Source organism: Haematobia irritans, chromosome 3 (genome assembly GCF_050003625.1).
Source record: "Haematobia irritans isolate KBUSLIRL chromosome 3, ASM5000362v1, whole genome shotgun sequence".
NCBI lineage: Eukaryota > Metazoa > Arthropoda > Insecta > Diptera > Muscidae > Haematobia > Haematobia irritans.
Genome location: NC_134399.1, coordinates 57,188,031 through 57,202,231, shown reverse-complemented (window position 1 = coordinate 57,202,231; position 14,201 = coordinate 57,188,031). Strand labels below are relative to the sequence as shown.

General features: G+C 30.6%; 1 protein-coding gene across 1 annotated transcript in view; it reads right to left on the bottom strand.

Moving 5' to 3' along the window:
• The window catches only part of LOC142230125 (homeobox protein unc-42), a 54,419-nt gene that overhangs the window by 30,260 nt on the left and 9,958 nt on the right, over positions 1-14,201 (bottom strand). Inside the window, exon 2 of the mRNA XM_075300759.1 lies at positions 3,769-3,947. Within this exon, the coding sequence (XP_075156874.1) occupies positions 3,769-3,947 (179 nt within the window). The remainder of the gene's footprint in view (positions 1-3,768; positions 3,948-14,201) is intronic.

Below are 14,201 nucleotides of genomic sequence, written 5' to 3'. Positions count from 1 at the left end.
TATCTAACCCTTGCTGCCAGAACAAAGTTTTTCATATATTTCGAAGCTCAATTCAAACATTTAACAATGATTCCCGACATTATGTGGCCCATTTGTGCAGCTAATATTCTCAAGTGATTAATTTATTACTAAGTTAAAAATTAGATGTGAATTGTTTTGTACACTGAAAAAATAATGTCATGAGCTCAAAGATTTCATGTCCTTAAAATACGAACGCGAATTTTGCCTAGCATAGACTTTGTACATTTCCCTTATATAAAGTTTTTTCGTTGTCAAAAAGTCGATAAACTTGTCAGTGAAGTCGTGTAGTCCTTATAGTTAAGTGATTCGACTTAAAAATGGGTATCTTTACATGAAAGAATATTTTTGTTTGACTAAGGTCAATTCTGAAAACTTCTTCAAAATTAATGAAATCGCCTTTAAATTAAATTTAGTTTTGCTTACTTGCTTCAAGGAAACAAGTTTCAACTTATAAGTTTTTTTTTCCTTCGGGTGCTATGAAAGTTCTTTAAAAACATGTTAACGACAACTTAAGATTCGACTTCAAGTAGAAATTATATTATGTTTCAAATAAAAAACGTCCTTAAAATAAAGTATTGAAAAACATCTCCTATTTTCGAACTATTTTATGCTTTGTTGTCAAGATACAAAGAATTTTTCGCAATTATTAAAGCCTAGTTGACCTTAATCCAACAAAATTTTCTTTCATGTGAGAATACCCAGGTTTAAGTCGAATCATTTAACTACGTGGACAAAACGACTTCGACTTTTGGATAGGGAAAAATGCTTTATATTAGAGAAATTCGTCTTTTATGCTCAACAAAATTCGCATTCCTACAAGAAATTTTTGGCCACACGACAATATTTTTTCAATGTAAATGGCATTGATAAATAATTTCTATTTTTTGAAACTATATTCCAATCCATAATTTTTGAAATTTGGAACAATTTGGAAATTTCAACAGGACTGTCCAGAATGGACATTTCAACAGGACCCAGCACTGGTTAACCAAAAATGGTTTAAAAAGGAGATTCCTCGCTTCATTTCTTTTGCGTCTGGGGCATTTTGGAGAGTAAAGGCCTGGTTATGCATCTAAAAATGTAGCGTAGCCGTAACATAAAGACAACGTATGATTTTTTGGCGATTAGCCAACTTGAAAAAAAAAAAACGTACCAACAAACTACCAAGAACTGACAGAAAAAAGTTTTCTTTTTTTACATTTAAAATGAATTTCACGAAAAATATTAATTTCTCATTGTCCATTTTAACCGAAAACATCACAATACTACATTTGTAATGAAATATATTTTCACGCTAATCGTTTCCATCGATGACGCTTGTTTTTTGATCAGCTTATACCAGGGCTGTGGAGTCGGAGTCGGAGCCGGAGTCGTAGAAATTTTGCTCGACTCCGGCGAAACAAAATTTGAAAAACACTTCATATTTTTGTAACTAAAGAAATATTACGACAAATTAGATTCCATTATGGTTTTTAATCGAACAACGAAGTACTGGATTTCAGGCCATTGAAAGTCTCTTGATAAAGGTATAATTTTAAGGCAATATAGCAGTAGAACCTAAAGTTCTTTTCTTTTTTTGGCAGGCATGTCGAGTTTGAAGATGGGTCATACCGGACAATTTTATGATATAGCACTACATATAAACCCAACTTCCGATTTGTTTTAAGAAAATTTTCCCAGTTTAAACTTTTCTTAAGATTTGTCAGAAATTTCGAATTTAGACTTATTTGGGATCCATAAATAAATGCGGAAATTTGCCAGATTTTGAGATAGCCCTGCATAATTACTTGAGAAATCTCCTTATACACCCGATGTCCTTAGAAGCTGTAATTTTAAATTAAACTTCTGCCAACGTTCCATCTGAGCCTTTTGAGAGAAAGTTTGTTTCATCAAAGCCACTTGAAATTCTTTACAATAAATTAATGGTCTCTAATGTTCATAACTGATAGACCATTTATAAATCGATGTTTCACAATTTTACTTCTATAGAAACATTCATAACTGTACAGCTATTGCTGCATCTGTTGTATGGCAGTGGTTATTTGAAATTCCGCCCGTCCTAATTTTTGGCAGTTTATGTTTGTTTTATATATCCGACACATTACATTTTTTAACATCTAAACTTTCTCTCTGATTAGCCCGACATTTTGATTTTTGTGTATCTTTTTGTTAGTGTTTCTATTTTATATAGATTTATGTTTTACAAAATGCCTATATAGACCAATACCAGGATTTTACTTCTCAAACTTCTGGAAGCCTAATTATTTTTTTAAAAATTTTGTGGTTTTATAAATATATATTCTAGAGTTTGTTGTTATACCCATATTTTGATGTGGTCTCTATATAGTCTTGTGTCGTATTTTAATTTATTGGCCTGAAATTAATATGTAGAGTTCTTTCCCTAAAATGCTGAGGTTTGTCGTCGAGGCGTATCAAAATTTAAAATTAGAGTTCTTTTGAACATATAAACGCATATGACAAAATAGAGTCGGTCTATTTTTGGAACACTACACCTTAAAACTACAATTGTAATACTGTTAAAATGAGATTTAGGTATACCACATGGAGTCGGAATCGAGGCTAATAAGAAATGCTGGAGTCGGAGCCGTAGTCGAGCAAAATTAACTCGACTCCACAGCCCTGGCTTATACCACAACAACACGTAAATTTCAGTTTTTTTCTGAATCTTACGACACGTTTACGTTGTGCAAACGTTGGGTAATCGTTTGTATGGGCTGTCGCATGACTGAACAAGAAGGTTAAATCATGGACCCATATGATTACAACTTTTTTTAATTCGACAAAATTTTAAGACGTCAAAATCATATGTTTATGGTGGTTGCAGTCTTCATCTCTGCATCTAAAACCAACTCACGCATTCATAGCTGGAGAATTATTCGAAGATGACTTTAGTATCTTGATAACATATCCCAGTCCCAAAATACCACGCACATCAGTTGTTAAACTGCATCATGAACTGTTTTTGTTAATAGCTGGCGAAGAGCCATTTGACTGACTTCCATTCTTAATTATGGTGGATATTATAGTCTTATTTGTCTCATATCGGCGTTCCTCGGATGAATTCAATCACACATGGTGACACAATTAAATTTGAAACTTCACTTTTCTCTAAATTTGAATTATTATGCCATACGATTCTTTTATCACCTGATTTTGATTTCTTAAAATTGTAAATAACATATTACATTTTTTGTTTTTTTAATCGTGATTCAACCACTTTATTCAGCCATGGGCTATCGTATATCAAAAACAAGCAGCTGACACGCCACGCTACGCTTACGACTCGTTTTTGGATGCATAACCAGGCCTTAAAGTTGGTGCTGAAAAGCGGAACTACACTGAAAATGGACCGAAATACCGCAGAGACACTTTCGTGCAGCGTGTGATTCGAACAAATCTAAACTAATTCTTAAATATGATGCTATTTTCGACTTTTTTGAACAATAAAATTAATGAAAAAATATAGCGCTTTACTTTGTTGCATTACATATCAGCCATCCTGTATCTATAAAAATTCATTTTTTTAACAACAAAAAAATTTTTCGTATGGTAATACACATCTTTGTGTCACTACACATGACATCCAGAACATTTGTAGGGAATCTTACTTTCAGTTGTCATTTCCTGTAATAAGAACACGTGACGATTTATCCAAACTCTTTTGCATACATGAATGTCTGATTGTAGGACTTAATCTGTGGGATAGTTGATTAGGAGAGTACTAACCTGTGTAAAAGTCGTTCGATGTCTTCGTCTCGCTGGCGTTGGACATGATGCTGTGGTTGGAGTATGGCCGGTATGGTGACTTAATGATGATAAACCACTTCCTGGAGATGTAATACCGCTTGAAACGGATGAAAGGCCCGTGCTTGGTTCAGGTTTCAGTTTCTTAAACGCTCCTTCCGCTGTGGATCACACAAACAAACAAAACAAACGAATGGTTAGTCGGTGTGAAATTAAGCAAATTAAGTTCAAGAGTTGAAAATATGATTAAGAGGTCGACAGAACGATGTGAGTGTCCTTGATATAAGAAAGAGCACAATGGGGGAGGAAGGGAATGAGGGTGATATCAACCTTTATAAATATTCAAATTCGAATAAAAGTGAAATTGCTCCATAAAATCATCTAGAGCAAGACTTTTGCGAGTGTTGTTCTATGCTCTAATAAAGGACCTTGGCGTTTGTGTGCCTCATATTTTTGTTTTCATAAATGAAGACCTAATCATAAATCATCTACAGCAAAGACAAGATCCAAGCAACCTGGTTTCACCTAAATATTTTTATACACCTTATTATTATTCATTTGGCATTTAAGTTAGCTGGCTTCCAGCTTGTGACCCGACTGTATTAATGATGCTGGAGAAAAACGCCAAAAAAGGACATATTATGAATAATTAGGACTTGGCAACCTCAAGTGCGGCCACAAGTTGATGATGGTGGCATAGCTCATGATGACGACAAGGACGTGTCTTGACGCCACTGGTCTTATCATTTTTAACTGTTTAAAATGTAGCACGCAGCCCGCCATTAGCAATGATTTTTTCAGATCCTCTCCTTCTTAACTATGGCAGATTATGGTCTGTAATGTGTATGCAACACACACACACACACACACCCTCACAAACATTATTGAGGACTCGTCCTGCGCAAAGATTGTGTTGACAATGTGCCCGGTTGTCTTCCAAAGATGGCTAGCAGTAAAATTAAATAAAAGGATGATGACAAAGAGGTCAAAATGGAAAATATTGTGTCATGTTGTCTCAGTTGAGCGTGTGTTAGCCATGAGTATTCCATTCAATTTGGGATAATTTATGCAAATATTTTCATTAATCGGTATAACATTAAAATTCAGGTTTTTAACCTTGATTTTGAACCATTAATCCTTGGGTGCAATAACAAGTGAATAAAGTTTTGCACATACCATTCATAATCATTTACGTGGTCAGGTATTTTTTAATACAATTAGCTTACACATCTTTTCACACCTGTTAATTCTAATGCAAATGGCTTTCTTTAAATACCCCCATATAAGTGACGACCCTTTACACTTTTTGCAAAAGAAAAAAGTATAACATGTAGGACCGACTTTCTATAATAGTTAGATAAAACTGATAGGCTTTTGAATTGAATTGAGTTAAATTAACTTTTGATATTTGTCAAAATTGATTAACCGGACTTTGATGTTGGTAAAAATAGTTAATCGTGGGTCTGCTACTCGATTTTTTATTATTTTTTTAATCTACGTGTAAAGCAAATAACGTTGTTCCAAATGTCCCGGTGTAAACAAAATGTGTTATATGGCGTTCTCACCAAGTATGTTTTTCCTCCAAAACACGCCCTAATTTGGAATATGCTCTGATTAGAACATACTCTTTTCAAAATATATGTCAAATTATTAAAATAAATTTCATAGAAAAAAAAAAACGAATATAAATACAAAGGCTTTGAAGAACATAGGGATGTGAAAATAACTTAAAAAATGTTTTCCCTTTGAAATGTTAATTGAATTTAGAGAAATTTTGAGTTTCTATGGCAACGTCAAATTAAAACATCTCAACTCGGTGTGAACATCGACCAAGGAAGATATAGACAACGAAAGTGAATTCACAGCGCTGTGGTTTGTCTGCACACCGTAGATGGCTCTTTTTCGTCTGCAAATGAGTGATTTTTTAATTCGGCTTTATTTGTGTTTTCTTTCCTTTGTTCTCTTGAGGAAACACCAAATATTGAAAAAGCATATAAAATTCTATCCATCCACACCTTTTTCGTAATACAAATTGGCTGATTTGTACGGTAATCATAGACCAATTAAATATAAGACATCTCAATTGAATTCACAGCGCTGTAGTTTGTCTGCACACCGTAGAGGGCTCTTTTTGGTCTCCAATTGAGTGATTTTTTAATTTGGCTATATTTTTGTTTTCCTTCCTTTGTTCTCTTGACGAAACATCAAATATTGTAAAAGCTTATAAAATCCTATCCACCCACAGCTTTTTTGTAATGCAAATTCACTGATTTGTACGGTAATTCTCGTTTTTCAAAAAGAAATTGAGTCACTTGACTGCGCAATTGAGCATACACCAAGGAAGGTATAGACATTTACATGTTTTTCCAATATTTGGTGTTTCATCAAAAGAACAAACGAAAGAAACCAAATTAAAGCCAAATTAAAAAATCACTCAATTGCAGACGAAAAAGAGCCATCTACGGTGTGCAGACAAACTACAGCGCTGTGAATTTACTTGAGATGTCTATACCTTCCTTGGTCTATGATTTTAATTGGTCTATGGTGTGAACGGTGAAATGTTTTGGAAAAACGAATGAGGAACACGCATTACGGGCTGATTTTTTTAAACACAAATGTCCATATGCAAAACAATTTATTGACAGTTTATCGAATGAATTTATATGGCAAAAGTAGGCTTGATGTATTCTGTAACTTTATTGCATATGGGGGAATATATTTAAATGCAAAAATATAATGTTACTAAATTGGATAGATAGAGAGAATAAAGAGAAAGAAGTAGAAATAAAAACAGACAGAGAGAGAGAGTTGATGAATGATATCAAGCAGCACTGCCACAACGAAATTTTATTTTGGACCAGATTGTTTCAAAAATCGAACCAAAATTTCTTCCAGCGGACCAAATTTCCAATTTCTATGAAAAATGTCTTAAAAAGTAATTTATTGCTGTAAATAGTAATTTTATTAAAAAATAAAATAAAATAGAATGTATTATTATGTTTAGCGGTCGAAATCAGAATCGAAAATCGACTTTTTTAAATCCCGCTTTCCCGGGAATTAAGTGCGAGAATTCCCGGCAGGTTTTCTTTACAGTATTTTATATAATAGCACAAGCTATTAAATTATGTTTGTAGTATATAAACATAATTTAATAGCTTGTGCTATTTTTGTTTGGATAAAATAATCTATGAAATTAAATAATTTAAGTAAAAATCTTCAATTACGTTGGAAATTGCATTCTTCTATTTTAATATGGTACCAAGTAGTAATAGTTGCCTTGTCCGACATATATAGTCGTGGGTTATAGCCCAGATTCTAACGGCCTCCCAATTGGTTAAAAGAAGGTTGCTTTTCCTAATTTTTTATCGTCATATTTCTGTAAACCGGCATTACAATAGACTAAGTAAACTTGAAGAAACAATGGGTCATTTTACCTTATATATTCCTTCTGGGAATATTGACCGATCATGTGTATATAGTGACTCTGTTTTACGATGGTGGCATCGAAATAAGTTTATTTCATTTCCATACAATTTTTAATGTTACAAAAAAAATCGCACTATATAAGAGATGTACATTGTTAGTTGTCCGGACAGCGCCTTATAACCGTAGCTTTAGGCGATTTCTAATTTATTCAAATATCGAAATATGTGCCACATCGAAGCATGTTTCTTTTTGACCGAGATCCCGGGAAATTCGAAAAAAAATTCTGCTTTCCCGGGAATGGAAAAAGTCCGGGAAAAATCCTAGCTGTAATGTCTTTGCACAATTTGATCCGTCATGTGTGGCGCATATCGGTCGATATTCTGATATAGCTCTCATACAGTTTAATCCCACTATTCCACATCTGGCGCACATTCGAACATTGGGACTAAAATGGTCCAGAAAGATATAAAACTTTACCGAGGAATTTAAGATTCCTTTACAACTTAAACGTAAGCTCGTAAAGATCCATAATCTAATATAGTCTCCATACGTACAAAGTTTAAATTGAGCTTAAATACACAGAAAAAATACGCCTTGTTAATTGTTGATACAAATATTTATCAAGAAAATTGTTCAACATTTTTTAAAGTTTTGCATTCATAGTTTGAATTTCTTTATCGATTTCGTATTTGATAAAAAAATGGGATATGAACTACAAAATGTACGAGTAGTTTATAAATAAATTTCGTAAATATCTCTGATAAAAAATATTTTTCTTTTAATAAATATATTGTTATGATTTTATCAATTTGTTGGTCGGTAAATAATTCCACCAATTGACAAAATATCGTAAGTGTTTTATCAGATTTATTACAAATGTTGCGCACATACAGACATACATCTGCACATACATTTTTAGCATCCAGATAGAAAACAGAAAAAAATACATTGATGTTCTCACTTTGCGTGTGAGAGTGCAAAATAATTTAGAAACTGCTAATTTTTGGAAGCGTCGAGAAATATTGTTGATGGCACTTTTTAATCATTCATCGTAGCGTTTAAACACACTAAAAAAAGTTTACTTGGATCCAAAGATTTTGACCTTCCCGAGCCATATATGCGGCTTCTTTAAAATAAAGAAATTTCTTAGTGACCTATCTGGCTTTAAATCTAGGACTAATAAAATTAAAATTAGGATACAGATCTCGTTTATCAATCGCGGTTTATTAATAAAGGTACTCACGTACAAACGAATGTCAGTTTAAAAATCCAAATTATAACGGATACTTCAAAGTAAAAATGTTTTCTTAATTAAAAAAAAAAAAAAACTCCAAAGACGCTAAATCCTCAAAATAAGTCTTAGCCTATATTTGAAGCGTTTTTATCTTAAATCTAAAGTTTCAATATTTTAGTTAATTTAGGGACAATTTCTTTAAAAAGCTTTTTACATAGTTCAATTGAATAATATTTCATTTGGATCATCGTATTTTTTTATTTTATTTATTCATTGATTAGTAACACGTAAGCCTACAAGGCCAACAAATACATTACATGGTAAACATAGCCCAAAATCTAACTTATATATAATGATAAAAATATAAAACTAAATATTATATTATATTTAATATAGATTTTTGATTTTTCTTTATTTCCCTAACATAAACCTCGAACAGTAAGACACATATTATTAGTACGTCCAGATTAGCAACATGTCATTCTCTCTACACACAAAAAATTATCACCAAAATGTTTTCAATTGAACACTTAATTGAATTTGGAAACGGATTCAATTAATATGTTAATTGATTCAATTAATTATTTAATCAAATCCGAAAAAAACAATTAAAAAATGATTGATATTTGTTACGTTTCCAATTAAAATATTAATTGATTCAATCAATTTGTTAATCAATTCGGAAATAATTTTCAATTACAAACGTGATTGAAAAGTTTTCCGTTTCCGTGTTTTGTGGTATTGTAAAAATGGAAAAAAATCTACGTTTATTGAAGGTAAGAAATTGTGAAATGTGACTACCGTTTCCGTTGAAGCCTGTTTACATTAAACGGTCTAAAATAATATATTTTTTATTCATTTCTTTTAGTGACCAATTTTATTTCGTGAAATTGACCAATCGATCCCATCAACTCCATCATTTTATCAAATATAACATATAATAATATGTTCGCAATCAAAAGGTGGGTACCGTATTGATCTTTTAAAATTATAAATTTTTTTCACTCCTAGTTTTCTTAAAGCCAAGAGCGGTATGGGTTTGTTGGAAGATTCACCTTGAAGTTGCGTTGGCATTAAATTGCATTTTTGTTTTACCTGCCTTTTTCAGTTTGAACCCAAGTAGAGAGCAGTATATCAGATATATAAACTAATGAGCTGACTTATGTAATGGTCGAAAAGTTCTTTCTTTTGGATTTAAAAATATGGAAAATAACCGAAAATAATAAACATATGTATTTTCCATTTATATTTTTTTCTATTTCCAGGATTTGCAAAGTATCATCAATATAATACCAAATATTACATTGTTTTCCCATTATTTTTGTCTTTGATTGGTTCAAATTTTAATAGACGATTTCAGAGTGTGTTAATTTTGGAAAGGAATTGTTACTAAAATTAAATTACCGAGCTCCTTAATACACCTTTTTATGCTAAAAGACTGCAACTGCAAAAGAAGATTATAAATCTGCAACCTGGAACTAAGAATTGAACTTGATATTCTATGCAGGTAATGTTTAACAAAATGAACTTTTAATTGAAAAAAATTAAATTCGAATTATTCTGTTTACTTTCAGAAAAACTAATTTAGCTTACAGGCTGCTGATTTATTGGAAATCTAGGCGCATCTACATATTAGAAGGAACATGCTGATATGGTTATTATTATAAGGAAGATAATGATTTATATAGTTTATTTTTTCACCCTATAGTTGTTATTGATAGTAATTGTATGTGTAAGTTATGTTAGAACAAAACACAAATGACAAGAACCAAATTTATTTGTCTATTGCATAATTCAAAAAATAATAAAATATTAAATATGTTTTATAAGAAACACATGTTTTCTTTTATTTCAAATAAAACTAAATACGATTTTGGGGGTGCAATATATAAATTTTTGATTGAAATTTATAGCCAATTTCAATTAATTATTTAATTGAATCAATCAAATAGTTGATTGATTTTTGTCGCGAAATTAATTAAAATTTTAATTGATTCAATTAAAACTGTGATTGAATTTTATGTTAGAAATCAATCACGTTTTTAATTGATTCAATCACACAATTAATTGATTCCGTGACAAAAGTCAATTAAATTTTTAATTGAAAATCCTGTTGGTTTTCCATCAAAATGGGTGATTGATACTATCATTTTCGTGATTGAAGACATTTCAATTAAAAAAGTGATTGAATTCGCGATTTTCGTGATTGATATCAAATTTTTTTTGTGTGTATGAACATGCGACCAACCTTGCGGAAACTAATTATAAGCCTTCAAACGAAACGCGCTGTTGGTATGTGAAAATATCTTGAGCTTCACAGGTAACTGATTCCATATACGACCAACACGTACCAAAAATGACTTCTCGAACATAAGGTGAGTACTATGTTCGGTTTTTCACTAAAACACTAAATTAAAAGTGCAAATATATTTATGAAGACGATTATATTTTGATCAAGTCTTGCCAAATAATGGATGGAAAAGATCTAAGGAATTAATTGCAAATAATTTCATATGTCAAAATGTATTAATTAAAAACAGTAACCGTGAAAACAAGCTGGTTTTCAACTTGAAAACTGAACATGTTCTATGCTTCAGCTTAGAGTTAAAAATTCTGGGTATTACTATCTGCGTATTACGACTAGACATCGAAAAATTAAACATTGTATATTTCTTAATCGGACGTAGTGCCTAATGCGTAATGGATACTGCCGAAACATTAATATGTTTGTTTTATGTGAACATATTATATGTTTGGAAGCATTTTGAGCCCAAAATATTATATGCTTGGAAAAAATTTCCCCAAAGAAGATTGTGCTCATTCCCTCACATAATTTTCACTTCCACGAAATTTTTTAGTTCTTGGCACCTTTTTCTGCAATACAAATAATGTTGAAGAACTTATTCAATTTTATAAATTTTACCTTTCGCCTGGACGGAGAATCGAACCACTGGGCCACGTAGCTGTTATAGTCGCCAGTAGACAATTATTGCTATAAGTTACATTTATATACCATAGTTTGGAGCGCCCACGAGCCCATGCAAACATAACATTATTTAACAGAAACATACATTTGTTGGCCACGTGGAGCAGTGGTTAGCATGCCTGCCTTGCATGCAAAGGGTCGTGGGTTCAATCCCTGCTCCGACCGAACGCCAATTTTTTTTTTTTTAATTTACACATTTATATTTATACTATATTAAGTAAATGTAATTTTTTTGTTGTTGCTTAAAATCTAACATTGTTTCATAAAGAAAATTACATTTTTCATTCAAAAATTAAAACGAAAAACAACTAAAAAATTAAAAACATGTATTGAACTAACATGGTAAAAGCAACATTTGGTATGACGCAAGCCAATTTCCTATCTTCCTCAAATCTATAAACTTTGTCCACAAATACATAAAATGCTGCTCTCAAGGCGAAAACACATGCTGTTTTTTTTCAAATGTCGATTCTCTTAGTTCCGAATGTCTATTCTCTTTACTCCGAATACTCATTCTAATAATCAAATTAAATAATATTTAGACTTAAGCACATCAAATTTTTGGCTTTATCATAAAACAGTTTTCCGAAACAACATTCAAGGGGTTTCACAGAAATTGCTCTCTTTTGATTCTCTCGCTGTGTTATGTTGATCATAGTCAACATAACCCGGAGTCGACTCCGACTCCGGAGTCGACTCCGGGTAATATAACTAAATCTCATTTTAATACCACTAATTTGTAGTTCTATTGTGGGGGTACCGTAAGTGGATCGATATAAAGTATCGTATTTATTTATGTGTGCAAAGAAGGTCTTAATTTCACATTAGATGCCAATTGAACTCTATATTTCAAATTTAGGGCAATGTTTAATAAATAAGATAATGATATAAATACCCATCATAATATGAGAAGATACTAACAGTATATGTATTTGTGGACCAAAATTATTCTTCTTTAAATTTGTTGCGAGCTATATAAAGGTTTATATTCCCATATGCATGAATTTGAATCTGAATCGATTTAGGCAAAATTGTATATACTTCTACAAAATCTATGTACTTAAAATTTAAAACTAACGTTATGGGACGTAACACAATTTTAACAAAAAATAAAAATGTAAGGAAAATCTAAAGCCGGGCGGGCCGATTATAATATACTCTGCACAACTTTGTATTTAGATCTACATTTTGATAAAATATCAAATCAGACTTCTACAAAATCTCGGGCAATATTTGGGAAATATTTATAATTGTTTAGACAATTTCGCAAAAATGCATTTATGATTCATTCATTGAAAAATTTGAAAATTTGAGTCATTTCACCAAGTTTTCGACTTAGCAGTGAGTATCAGTGAGCATACAATTTTGGAAAAATTTTTGTCTAGTAAATAAAATTTTGCAAAATTTTATATAGAAATTACATTTTGCAAAATTTTCTACAGAAACAAAATTTTGACTAAATTTTCTATAGAAATCAAATTTTGACCAAATATATAGAAATAACATTTTGAATAAAATTTGGCAACATTTTTTATAGAAATAAAAGTTTGAAAAAATTATCAATAGAAATACAATTTAAAAAAATTGTGTAGCAAACAAAATTTTGTAAAATTTTCAATAGAAATAAAATTTTGCAAAATATTGTATAGAAACAAAATTTTGACTAAATTTTCTATAGAAATAAAATTTTGACTAAATTTTATATAGAAAAAATATTTCTATAGTAATAAAATTTTGAATGCATTTTTGTAGCAGTGAGTATCAGTGAGCACGAGTATAAAAAAAAAATTTGAGAAAATTTGCTATAGAAATAAAATTTGACATTTTTTTCTTATAGAAATAAAATTTTGAAAAACTTATCAATAAAAATACAATTTTAGACAAAATTTTTGGTGTAGTAAATAAAATTCTGAAAAAAAAAAATTTACAGAAATAAAATTTTGACCAAATTTTCTAATAAAAAAATCTATTACTATAAAATTTTGGCAAAATTTTCTATAGAAATAAAATTTTTACCAAATTTTCTAATAAAAAAAAATCTATTACTATAAAATTTTGGCAAAATTTTCTATAGAAATAAAATTTTGACCAAATTTTCTAATAAAAAATCTATTACTATAAAATTTTGGCAAAATTTTTTATAGAAATAAAATTTTGACTAAATTTTCTATAGAAAAAAATATTTCTATAGTAATAAAGTTTTGAATAAATTTTTTATAGAAATAACATTTTGACAAAATTTGCTATAGAAATAAAATTTTGACAAAACTTTTTATAGGAATAACATTTTGACAAAACTTTCTATAAAAAACAACTTTGAAAATTTTTTCTGTCAATATTCCACATATGTATATGGCATTAAAATAAAATAAAAAAATAATTTCGATTGTTCGAAATATTTCAAATAAATTGATATTGGCATTAAAATGGATCGATACAGCCCATCTGCTAGTTTAACATTCTAGGAAACATAAAAAGATAGCCGTAATTGGAAGTTTATTTTCATTTACAATCATGCTGTACATTGATCGAATGAATAACGCAATGGAAACTAATTTGCGTAAAAACTTGCTTAGTTACAAAAAATGTGAAGTGAAAAAATTTGGTTTAGCCGGAGTCGAGCAAAATTTTTACGACTCCGACTCCAGCAAAATCTTCGGACTCCGACTCCGGCTCCACAGCCCTGCCCGAAACACATTTTGTTTACATCGGAACATATGAAAAACATATTTTTCTAACAGTGTAGGAAACGCCTAACATACTATATGA